The sequence below is a fragment of the Crinia signifera genome, chromosome 6 (assembly GCF_055691185.1).
Source record: "Crinia signifera chromosome 6, ASM5569118v1, whole genome shotgun sequence".
Taxonomy (NCBI): domain Eukaryota; kingdom Metazoa; phylum Chordata; class Amphibia; order Anura; family Myobatrachidae; genus Crinia; species Crinia signifera.
Window position 1 is genome coordinate 239,721,986 of NC_139222.1, and position 10,283 is coordinate 239,732,268.

Consider the following 10,283-nt stretch of genomic DNA (forward strand, 5'->3'; position numbering starts at 1 on the left):
TATCAACATCGTGGGCACCGTGATAATACACAAGTACCCAAAATTCGATTTTACAAATATAATTTTTTTTTTTTTAATAAAATTGGTTTGGATACATACAAGTACTTTTTCTTTACCTAATTAATTTATGAAATAAAATGTAAGCATTTTGTATAAATAAAAAAATATTGCTAGTGAAGTGGTAAATACCCCAAACAGTCACTTCCTGTCAATCACTTTGTGGTGTATTTCTCATTGTGGGCGGGATCACTGTAGCACCTTAATGCTTGCGCAGTCTGCTGATAATCTCTCACTTGCGTGATTATCGGCCATCGCGTACAGCTCCGAACCAGGCCCATTGGTAAGTAAAGTTTGAAATAAATTAATTACAGTATGGCAACAATTTTACAAATGCATTGATAAGCAATCATTATCTAGAAAGATTGAACTGGGAAGATAAGTAGTTGGACTTGGCTGTCCATAAATTATTACATATTTCAACAGTTTCATTTATCTAATGTAATTACTACTTCTTTATTTCCCCAAAAAGAACCAAAACTTCTTAGACTTCTATTTTAATGGACTGATCTATGTTTTCAGCAGGGCCCTAGTAATGTGCTGTATGTGTCGTGGATATTGCAATAAAACCATTTTCCTCACCTGTTGTGTTTGTTCGCATGGAAATGACTATATATTTTGTTAGTGTGTGTGTGCAAAGTTTTTGGTACAGAAACCCTGCATGCAAATGCAGCATATTCTGTTACCAGCTTGGATTTTACTGCCAAATACTTTACCGTCATAAACACAACCGTTTAAACAGAATTATATAAGTAAGATCTGGCCAATCAATAATCTATGACACCAACTGTAGCATCAATCATACGGATAACTTTGTAAGATAACATGTAAAGGTTTAATTATCTACAGAAGGAAAAGAGTTTTGTGTAGCGTTGGACACATGTTACTTATAGTAAATAGACAGCTGACAAATGTGTGCAAAAAATGCATGCTACTCAACACGCCATGGTATTGTATCATACACGGAAAACATACCATAGTACAATTGGGGATTTTTTTAAGTGAATCATGGTAATAGGAGGTTACCTGTCCATGCAATAAACGTATCCATTGTATACTTTCCAACATCAGACATGCCCAGGTCCGTTTCACTAATGGGTGTTTTGCACTCGGTCCCCTGGGTGGAAGCGATTGCACACCGCTTACACTGCACCCGTGTTTTTTACTTACCTTTCAGGAATCCTGTGTCGGAGCTGCAGCCGGAGTAAAAAAAGTCACCATAATAATTGCAGCCACACAAGCGAAGTAGGTATTTTGTCTCTAGAACATGGTGGCCGCCACAATGCCTGAGTCTTCTGTGTCTTGAAGAGGATTAGGTCTATCTGAAGTCTGCATATGGGCTCCCACCTCTAAAAACGCACCCCTGCCCAGGTCTGTGGCTATTGGCAGTGGCATAACAAAAAACTTGCATCATACATTAAATCATGAAGTAAGCCAGCACTGACTACTTTCACCCACATGGAGTTTTGTTGTTCACCTCCGCTATACCATAATACTGAGTATCCCCAATTATGCAGGGTATCCCAATAGGTCTCCCCTGCCACTTTGAGGGATTTCACAACTCAGCTTTCAAAGCAGGGGCTGTTTTAATTTCTTGGGGCCCCATGCACTGAAATCTCTGGGAGCCACCACCACTTCATACCCCACCCCTTACCCCTATCCTGGAATGTATACTATAAGTTCCCTGTGCCCATTACTGGAAAGCTAACACATATACAATAATACCTATACAAATACACACACAATATACACACATATACTGTACCGAGGGCTGGATTGGGGGGGGGGGGGGGGGGGGCTCAGGGGGCCCCCTGTGGTTGACATGTATTTTTATTATTATTATTTTTTAGCTAAAGGTTTTGTGCATGGGAGTGGGGTAGTGCTGCAGCTTCAACTATCTGCCAATGTGACAATGATTAATGGTGCTAAGCATCGGGAGCCAAGGCACACTGACCGCACAAGTGTGCAGTGCATTACTGGGAGTTGTCTAAGTCCCATGAGACTTTGCATAAGAGGTCAGAGGCTGAGAGGCTTGTGCTGAGCTCTGCTTGGTGGAGCTCATCATATGCTTCTCAGGCTCATGAAGGACAGCAGCAGCGGCCTCATCATGGGAGGTTTTTTTTTGTCAGAGGCAGCACTGAGCCTGTCAGGGCTCCTACAAAGTAAGGTACACAGGGACAAACACAGGCTTTTCATGTGGTATTATATATATATATATATATATATATATATATATATATAAACACATGTTCATTTTAGCTATGATGTGTAAGCAGGTGCCAGGTTCTCAAGATAACCAGTTGCTAGTGTAGGACTTGCAGTGAAATGGGGTCCCTTGGCGATGGGCTGCAAGCTTAAATGCATTGATCAATTCATGAACTAAAACCCCATTATTTATTTATTGATTATTTGAATGTTAAGGTGAGTTAGTTTGTTGTAGTGAGTGCTGGACCCCCTGTGTTTGTATTTACTAGAGTGTGTGGTCACAGGCCACCGCACCCCACCCTGGGATGTGGGTGCAGTTTGCACCCCATTCCTAGGAATAGCGAGTGTGTTGGTACTTCTGTATCTATATATTTGGGTTGATTTTTAATTAACCTCTGTTACTGTGATCATAGCTTTCTCATGCACCCTTGATAAGCTCATTTACCTGAAACCTGTGACAGCTGCCCCTTTAATTCTAATTCAGGTGCTGTGTTTGGGATTGTCTCACCTTATAAAAGCCATGTTACTTGGCAGTTGAGCATTAACCCAGAAAAAAAACACATGTTCATTTTAGCTATGATGTGTAAGCAGGTGCCAGGTTCTCAAGATAACCAGTTGCTAGTGTAGGACTTGCAGTGAAATGGGGTCCCTTGGCGATGGGCTGCAAGCTTAAATGCATTGATCAATTCATGAACTAAAACCCCATTATTTATTTATTGATTATTTGAATGTTAAGGTGAGTTAGTTTGTTGTAGTGAGTGCTGGGCCCCCTGTGTTTGTATTTACTAGAGTGTGTGGTCACAGGCCACCGCACCCCACCCTGGGATGTGGGTGCAGTTTGCACCCCATTCCTAGGAATGGCGAGTGTGTTGGTACTTCTGTATCTATATATATATATATATATATATATATATATATATATATATATATATAGGACAATTTGTAGAATGGTCGGCACTCCACTCCTAAGTGTGTAGTTGATCCCGGGTGCCCTCCTTGGTTCGTTTGATATAGTAAGGTATAGGGTTTGGTGGCACTCTCAGGTTTATTCTCAAAAAAGACACAACGCCAATGTGGTCTTAACGTTTCAATTTGCTATTGGAATTTTCATCAGAGGCATTAGACAAGTGATATTGTACATACCTTTATAGTATCCCATCACCATCACCCCCTGTGCAGGTATCGCAATCCTCCCACAGCCGCGTGCGTGCGTGCGTGCGTCCGTGTCGCTTGTTGACTGATGTCACGTTTAGGCACACGGGTGGTTGCCTGGTTACCAGAAATAACAACATTGAGAAAAAGTGTGCATGTAACACAATGTTGCCAGATACAATGTAAGCAGAAAGGAAACTCAGAATATCTACAGTATAGGGCTAAAAAGATCAAATAAACTGGATAAATGTTGTAAAGAACAATACTTATGAAAAACAATTCAGTCCCACGGGATTAACTGTATTTAGCTCATAAGTCCATCAAGCTTCCTTTTGCAGTAGCAGTTTAGCACGGTTGCCCCTTCTAATAGTTTCTGGAACACTGTCGATGATTTTGTATTGCAAGGTTGGTGGCCCGGCAAAATGCATATATATATATATATATAACAGAGTAAAGGCAGTATAAACTTGGTCAATAGGTAACTGCGGGGGGGGGGGGGGGGGGGGTTGGGGTGTTAATATAAACATATATATATACCCCAACCCCCCCCCCCCCCCCCGCAGTTAACCATTGACCAAGTTTATACTGCATTTACTCTGTTTTTTTGACAGTGTAATATTCTCCCATGCAGTTTGCGGCCAGTAATGACAAGTGGGAGGGGGCCCCCATATCTAATAATGATCTGGGTCCCACATATGCACCTATATACACACACACACACACACACACACATATATATATGTGTATATATATATATATATATATATATATACACACACACACACACATACTGTATATACACCTATGCAAACAAATATACCTGTACAAATATACTCAGTAGAATTAGTGCTGACACTCCTGCTAACAAGGCTACCTTCCACATATTACTTTGTGTTCCAGCCTCTGGTTTATTTAAACCTCTGATCCAATCTGGTGAACTAGTACTCCAGTACTATCTAGTGGTCTTCTGCCTATCCTGTGAGCCTCTATTGTCTGGATACTAGTCCAGGTGGCATCTTAAGTACCGGTGTTCATCTTCACAAAAAAAAAAAAAAAATGAGCAGCTGTTATTGGTGAATACCCTACATTAGATTGGCTCTAAAGGAGCACTTGTAATAGTGCAGGAGTTCCCTGACACTTTAGCAGTAGTCAGCAATAAATGGATCAGACTCTGAAGTTGAAGAAAATAACCAACAGCAAGGCCATAACTAGGTTTTTTTGTCACTGGGGCAAGGCAGTAATTTGGCACTTGATATAGTCAGGGCCAGCAACAGAAATCTTAGGGTCCCATACACTGATATCTCTGGAGCCCCCCACCCCATCAAATGCTATCAACCCCTTTCCATGCTGGACCATAAACTGGACACACTCCCTCACCCTGCGGCCTGCGCTATATCTTACGAATGCACTCCCTCGTCCTGCGACTTGAGCTCTATCACACTGATGCACTCCCTTACCTTGCAGCCTGCGCTAACTCACCTTGCACTCTATCACACCTATGTGCACCATCAGCCTCTTACCCTGCAGCCTGTGCTCTATCACACTAATGCCCTCCTTCACCCAGTGACCTGCGCTCTATCACACTGATGCCCTCTCTCACCCTGCAACCTGTGCTCTAACACACTGACGCCCTCCCTCATCCTGCAGCCTTTGCTCTATCACACTGATGTGCTCCTTCACCCTGCAGCCTGTTCTCTATCACTGATGTGCTCCCTCACCCTGAAGCCTGTGCTCTATCACACTGATGCACTCCTTCACCCTGAAGATTACGCTATATCACACTGACACGCTGCCTCACCCTGCGGCCTGTGCTCTCACACCGATGCACACCCTCACCCTGCGCTCTATCTCACCGATGCACACCCTCACCCTGTGCTCTATCACACCGATGCCCACCCTTACCCTGTGGTCTGCGCTCCCTCGCCCTGTGGCCTGCACTCTAACGCTGACACACTTCCTAAACTTCCATCCAGGCCCCCCGCATGCTAGTTCTGACTCTCCCTGCTAGTGCTTTACCCTCATACCCTGCAGCCTAACCCTTGCCCCTAGCCTAACCCTAACCACCCCACATATATACACAAATACAGCACCCAGTCTTTCCTATGAAACATCAGAAGAGTGCAGGCTGGCTTGACAGGCCTGGAATACAGCAGCCTCTCATCTCCCAGTCGCTCATGCTCAGGATGCTGCAGCAGCCACCTGTAGCTCTGCCCCCAGGCCAGGTCCCCTTTAGCCCTGCCCCATTGGGTCCCATGTAGCCCACCCACCGAGTCTGGTAGCTGGGTAGCTGAGCTGTTGGATAGCCATCTGAGGGAGGATATTTGGGGGCTGAGCAGTAGGATGACTAAGTGGGTGGGGGTGGGGCTGTTTTAGGGCCCCTCAGATAGGTGGGGCCTGAGACAGCTGTCCCTCTTGACCCCCGCCCACTGTCGCTGGGCCTGGATATAGCACTGATATAGCACTGGAGAAGACCATCAATATACACTGGCACAAAACCAAGGTGTTTTACTTACTGATTGAAAACCAGCTACAAATTGTAAATTCTTGTTGTGGCCTTTGTAATAAATCTAACCATGTTCTCCTTTCAGTCCAAAAGGATTTTTGTTAAGGATTAAATATACAGAAAATTGGAACATTGGTTTTAAAACAAACAGCAAACGACATACTGTACTGTATGCAAAGTATGCAAAAGAATAAGTCTTCGTCATGGGTGAATGTTTTTGACATTTGCATGCACTATGATGCGTTGCTAATATAAATGAGGATTTATATTCCACGGACTTCTTTGGACACAAAACTGACGTGCTAAAGAGACTTGAAAGCCTGGAGAACTGTAAGAAACACAAACCTCATCACTGTGAAGAAAGGAAACCCAGAGAGGAGTTTTTGGATACAGTGGAGGCAATGTCTGCAGAAAACAATCAAACACATCTAGAGAATGCAACATCATCATCATCATCCTCTTCTTCAACATTAAACGCATTTGAAATTCTGTCATTGACCATCTTGCTGGTGCAGACTGTTATTGGTATTCTGGCAAACGGTTTCATTATGATCATAAATGTAATTGATCTGGTAACCCACAGAAAACTGGGCTCCGGTGATGCAATCCTTACTTGCCTTGGCCTAGCTCGATTCTTGTTCATGTTCTTGGTTTTGGCTATGTTCTTTTTGTCTTACGTGTATCCCAGTCTTGCAAACACTCAGAGTACAATTAACAACTTGCAGTATACATGGCTGTTTTTCCATGACATTTGCATTTGGCTTACCACTTGGCTCTGCATTTATTACTGTGTACGAATAGTCAATATCCAAGTACATATTTATGTCCTATTTAAGACTCATTTTGATCGTTGGGTCCCATACTTCCTGTTGGCAAGTGTTGCGATCTCAGTGGCCTGCAGCAACTCTTCTACATATACTTGCCTGAACAGTTTTATCAACATCAGCAAGTTTGACATTGTCGATAAATCAACTCAATTCATTTTAGGTGGGTCAGACAGCGCAACCTTTTCTACCCTGTCTGTGGTGGGGTCACTGCCCCCTTTTCTACTGTTCTGTGCTGCATCTGGACTAGTGGTTGGCTCCCTTTTAAGACACACAAGAAAGATGAAGGCGCAGGAGAGGACGGGGTTCAGGGAACCGTCATTAGATGCCCATTACAGTGCTGTTAAAATGATAACTGCCTTCTTCATTTTCTTCTTATTATACATGGTGGCATTCAATCTATATGCCTCAGGAGTGGTAAGCGGTGACACATTGTCTTTATTTTGCATTACCATCATTGGAGCCTATCCTTCTGTACATTCTATTCTGCTTGTTAATGGAAATAACAAGCTCAAACGAGTTTTTATCAAGACTCTACAGAAGACAAAATGCTACAAATGAGAGCTAACTCCTATAGGGACACTCTTGGATTAATACTTTGTTTCTGAGTTACAACTGACGCACAACCCAATAGCAAGCAAAGCAGAAAGGGTCTATTCTAGACTAGTTTTGGTGCAGCATGTTGATTTTTCTGTCTTTATATTCAAATGATCCATAATTTATACATGATCCTTTCCCCTACATTCATATACATTTGTTATATTTTACAATCCCACAGTACTTGTATGCACTCAGTATTGCGTATTATCTTCCCTTAATTAAATTATATGCTCACACAGTTTTCAATAGCAATTGATCTATATTGTTAATCAGGCCTAAACTCTTACCTAGTGGCTTGTCGATGTTGTTGTACATTATTGGGCCGATTTAGAGTTAGTAGATGCCACTGATGCAAAGGGGTTCTGACAGCTCTGCTGGGCCCCGGTATAATGAGGGGCATGGTCAACAGGATGGGGTGTGACCACATTGCTGTTAAAAAAAAAACTTAGCAGGTGGGAATGTACACCAGATCAGGAAGAGAAAGGACAGGCTGCAGCTGCCTCTCTCCCCAGTTCAGCACACAGCACTGAGCAGCACTGGGCTGAGGAGAGAGGCTGTGCTGCAGTGGCAGCCTTTCCACTCTCTCCCACTGCTCGGCTCTCTGCAACGAGGGAGGGCGGTAGCGGGCCCTCGGCCAGAGCAGAGGGTGCCGGATTATCGGTGGTATACAGGTAGTATAAGAATAGAGCTGTCTAATATGTGTGCAGCATGCGAAGGAAATGCAATATTTGCCTTACATGCAGACACATGTGTATTTCCATTTATAGTGCCATTCTGCACTTGGGCATCATTTGTCCATTTGCAGTCATTCTGTGACTATGAAAGGTTAACATTGCCACAGGTTAATGCTTTAATTAGCATATATAAGATAAGAGCAAACTTTAAAAAAAAATTGTAATTATGTGTATTTTTAGAAAGCAATCTTTTTTTTTTGCCCAAAATCCTGCTTTTGCACATGTATGCCATTGATGCACCTTTTATTTTCTTGCCTATGCAACCTTTTTTGTCTAATAATTCTTAGTGTAAAGCCCCATACACACTAGGCAATATTGTTCACAGGCTTTTTGAGCGATATGTGGACAATATCGTCTAGTGTGTACACTACCTGTCGTTAACAATACGCTCTCCCGTGCATCATTAAAGACCCTCTATCTTGTCCAGCATGTGCGGAGGAGAGGGGTCATCGTTATCGCTCCCCGTGCTGCTCCCCTGCTCGCTCACCTCAGAGCCGGCATTGGCAAATGTGTAAGCACTTGGCGATGCCTGCCTATCCGAGGTTCCTCGCGCTGCCAATATCGGCAGCGGTTGGAAAAAGGTTTCGCAAGTGTGTATGGGGTTTAAGAGTGCTATGTTAAGTATATATTCTTCATATTGTATTTTTCTCTTTAGATATATCTAAATAAGCTGTGGCTTGTTTGAAAAATGTATCCTTCCTGTATCAATTGTAGCCTTTGTAATTGGTATCTTGGTATTTATAACACATGCCCTCCAATAATACTCCTGTAGTAAAGATAATTATAATTTATAAGTGTTTCATTCTTTGCAGTATAATAAGTACTGATATTGAAAAGTAATAAAGTTATATTCAAAAAGGAAATATTTGTGCTTAGATTTATTATTATTCCTTTTGGAGAAAGAGCGCTATATAAATACAATTATTATTATTATTATTATTATTATTATTATTATTATTATTATGTGTTTTATTAGTGATCAAATGTAGATCTCCATCCTGAAACATAAATAGATTACTGGTCTTCTTTCTAGAAGTTGGCATATCTCATAGCAAATCTTGTGCCCATTGCTGTCCTGCTCACCTGAATGGTGTATACTTGAGAAGACAAAAACATAGTTATGTAATAAAACAAATTAAATCAAACTCAAATTAAATAAACAGCATCTCTGAGATACCTTGTTGGGTGGATTATTGTATACAGAGTCCATACACATATTTGGGGAGGGCACGAAGGTACATTCCCCCCAGTCATTTCAATTTTTTTTTAAATGTACTACAGTACCACAGTGTGGCCAGCGGGCTGTGCTTGACACTGATAGAGGTGCCCGCACTGTGAGCCTCCTCTCTCTGCGGCAGCAAGTGGCCCACATTAGCCAGGTAACTAAGGAGGAGGGCTTTCTTGTTGCCACCGCCATTGTGCTTCCTGGCCATCCTTGGCTGCTCTCACAGTGTTACAGCTGGATCGAGCGGGGTCACCCGTCACATCTACGAGCACTAGCACCTTCAGCAGCTTCAGATGGAGTAGCAGTGACCTCAGCCAGACGATTTGGGGCAATTTCTTAGCCCGATCTGTGTGGATCGGGTGAAATCGGCCCAAGTCAGATAAGTGTATAGGCACCTTAACACCAAAGTGCAATGCTGTCAGCAGATACGTAAGGGCAGGTACAGACTAGGCCTCTGAATAGGCCCTGGAATTTCTGCACACGCAGGATGAAGTCATACATGCACACGCCGGGCATGCTCACACCTTCCTACATACTCAAATGTGCTGCTGATCCTGGCGTGCACGAGTGAGGGGCGTGGCTGCATGTTACGCCCCATCTCTCCTGGACCCGATCGGCACACACAGAGAGCCGCTGGAATTCAGGGTGGCTCTCTCTGTGCGCCGACTGAGACGAATTCACTGTGCGCCGAATAAATAAAAAGTAGAATTTGATTGGTTGCTATAGAATGTTGACCATAGCAACCAATCAAATACTACTTGTTATTTATTTAGCACCTTCTATAAGATAATAGATATTATCGGAATTAGTTGTTATGGGCAACATCCCATATAATATATAAAAAGGAAAATTTGTGTGTCCTTCTGTCTTCAAATCCAAAGTTTACAAGGGAAGATCGTGAAATTTTACATAAGAACGTATTAAAACACGTACAAGGCAACTAAAATAATTCCAAAGTTGAAATTACTTACCAGTGGTGGCTC

At 42.7% G+C, this 10,283-nt stretch overlaps 1 protein-coding gene across 1 annotated transcript in view; it reads right to left on the reverse strand.

The window, feature by feature from the left end:
• TMEM52B (transmembrane protein 52B) overlaps window positions 1-9,508 on the reverse strand; it is a 38,503-nt gene extending 28,995 nt beyond the window's left edge. Inside the window, exons 1-3 of the mRNA XM_083150185.1 lie at window positions 9,360-9,508; window positions 9,094-9,172; window positions 7,194-7,275 (exon numbers count right to left, since the gene is read on the reverse strand). Of these exons, the coding sequence (XP_083006311.1) occupies window positions 7,194-7,275; window positions 9,094-9,172; window positions 9,360-9,508 (310 nt within the window). The remainder of the gene's footprint in view (window positions 1-7,193; window positions 7,276-9,093; window positions 9,173-9,359) is intronic.
• Between the last annotated feature and the right edge of the window lie 775 nt (window positions 9,509-10,283).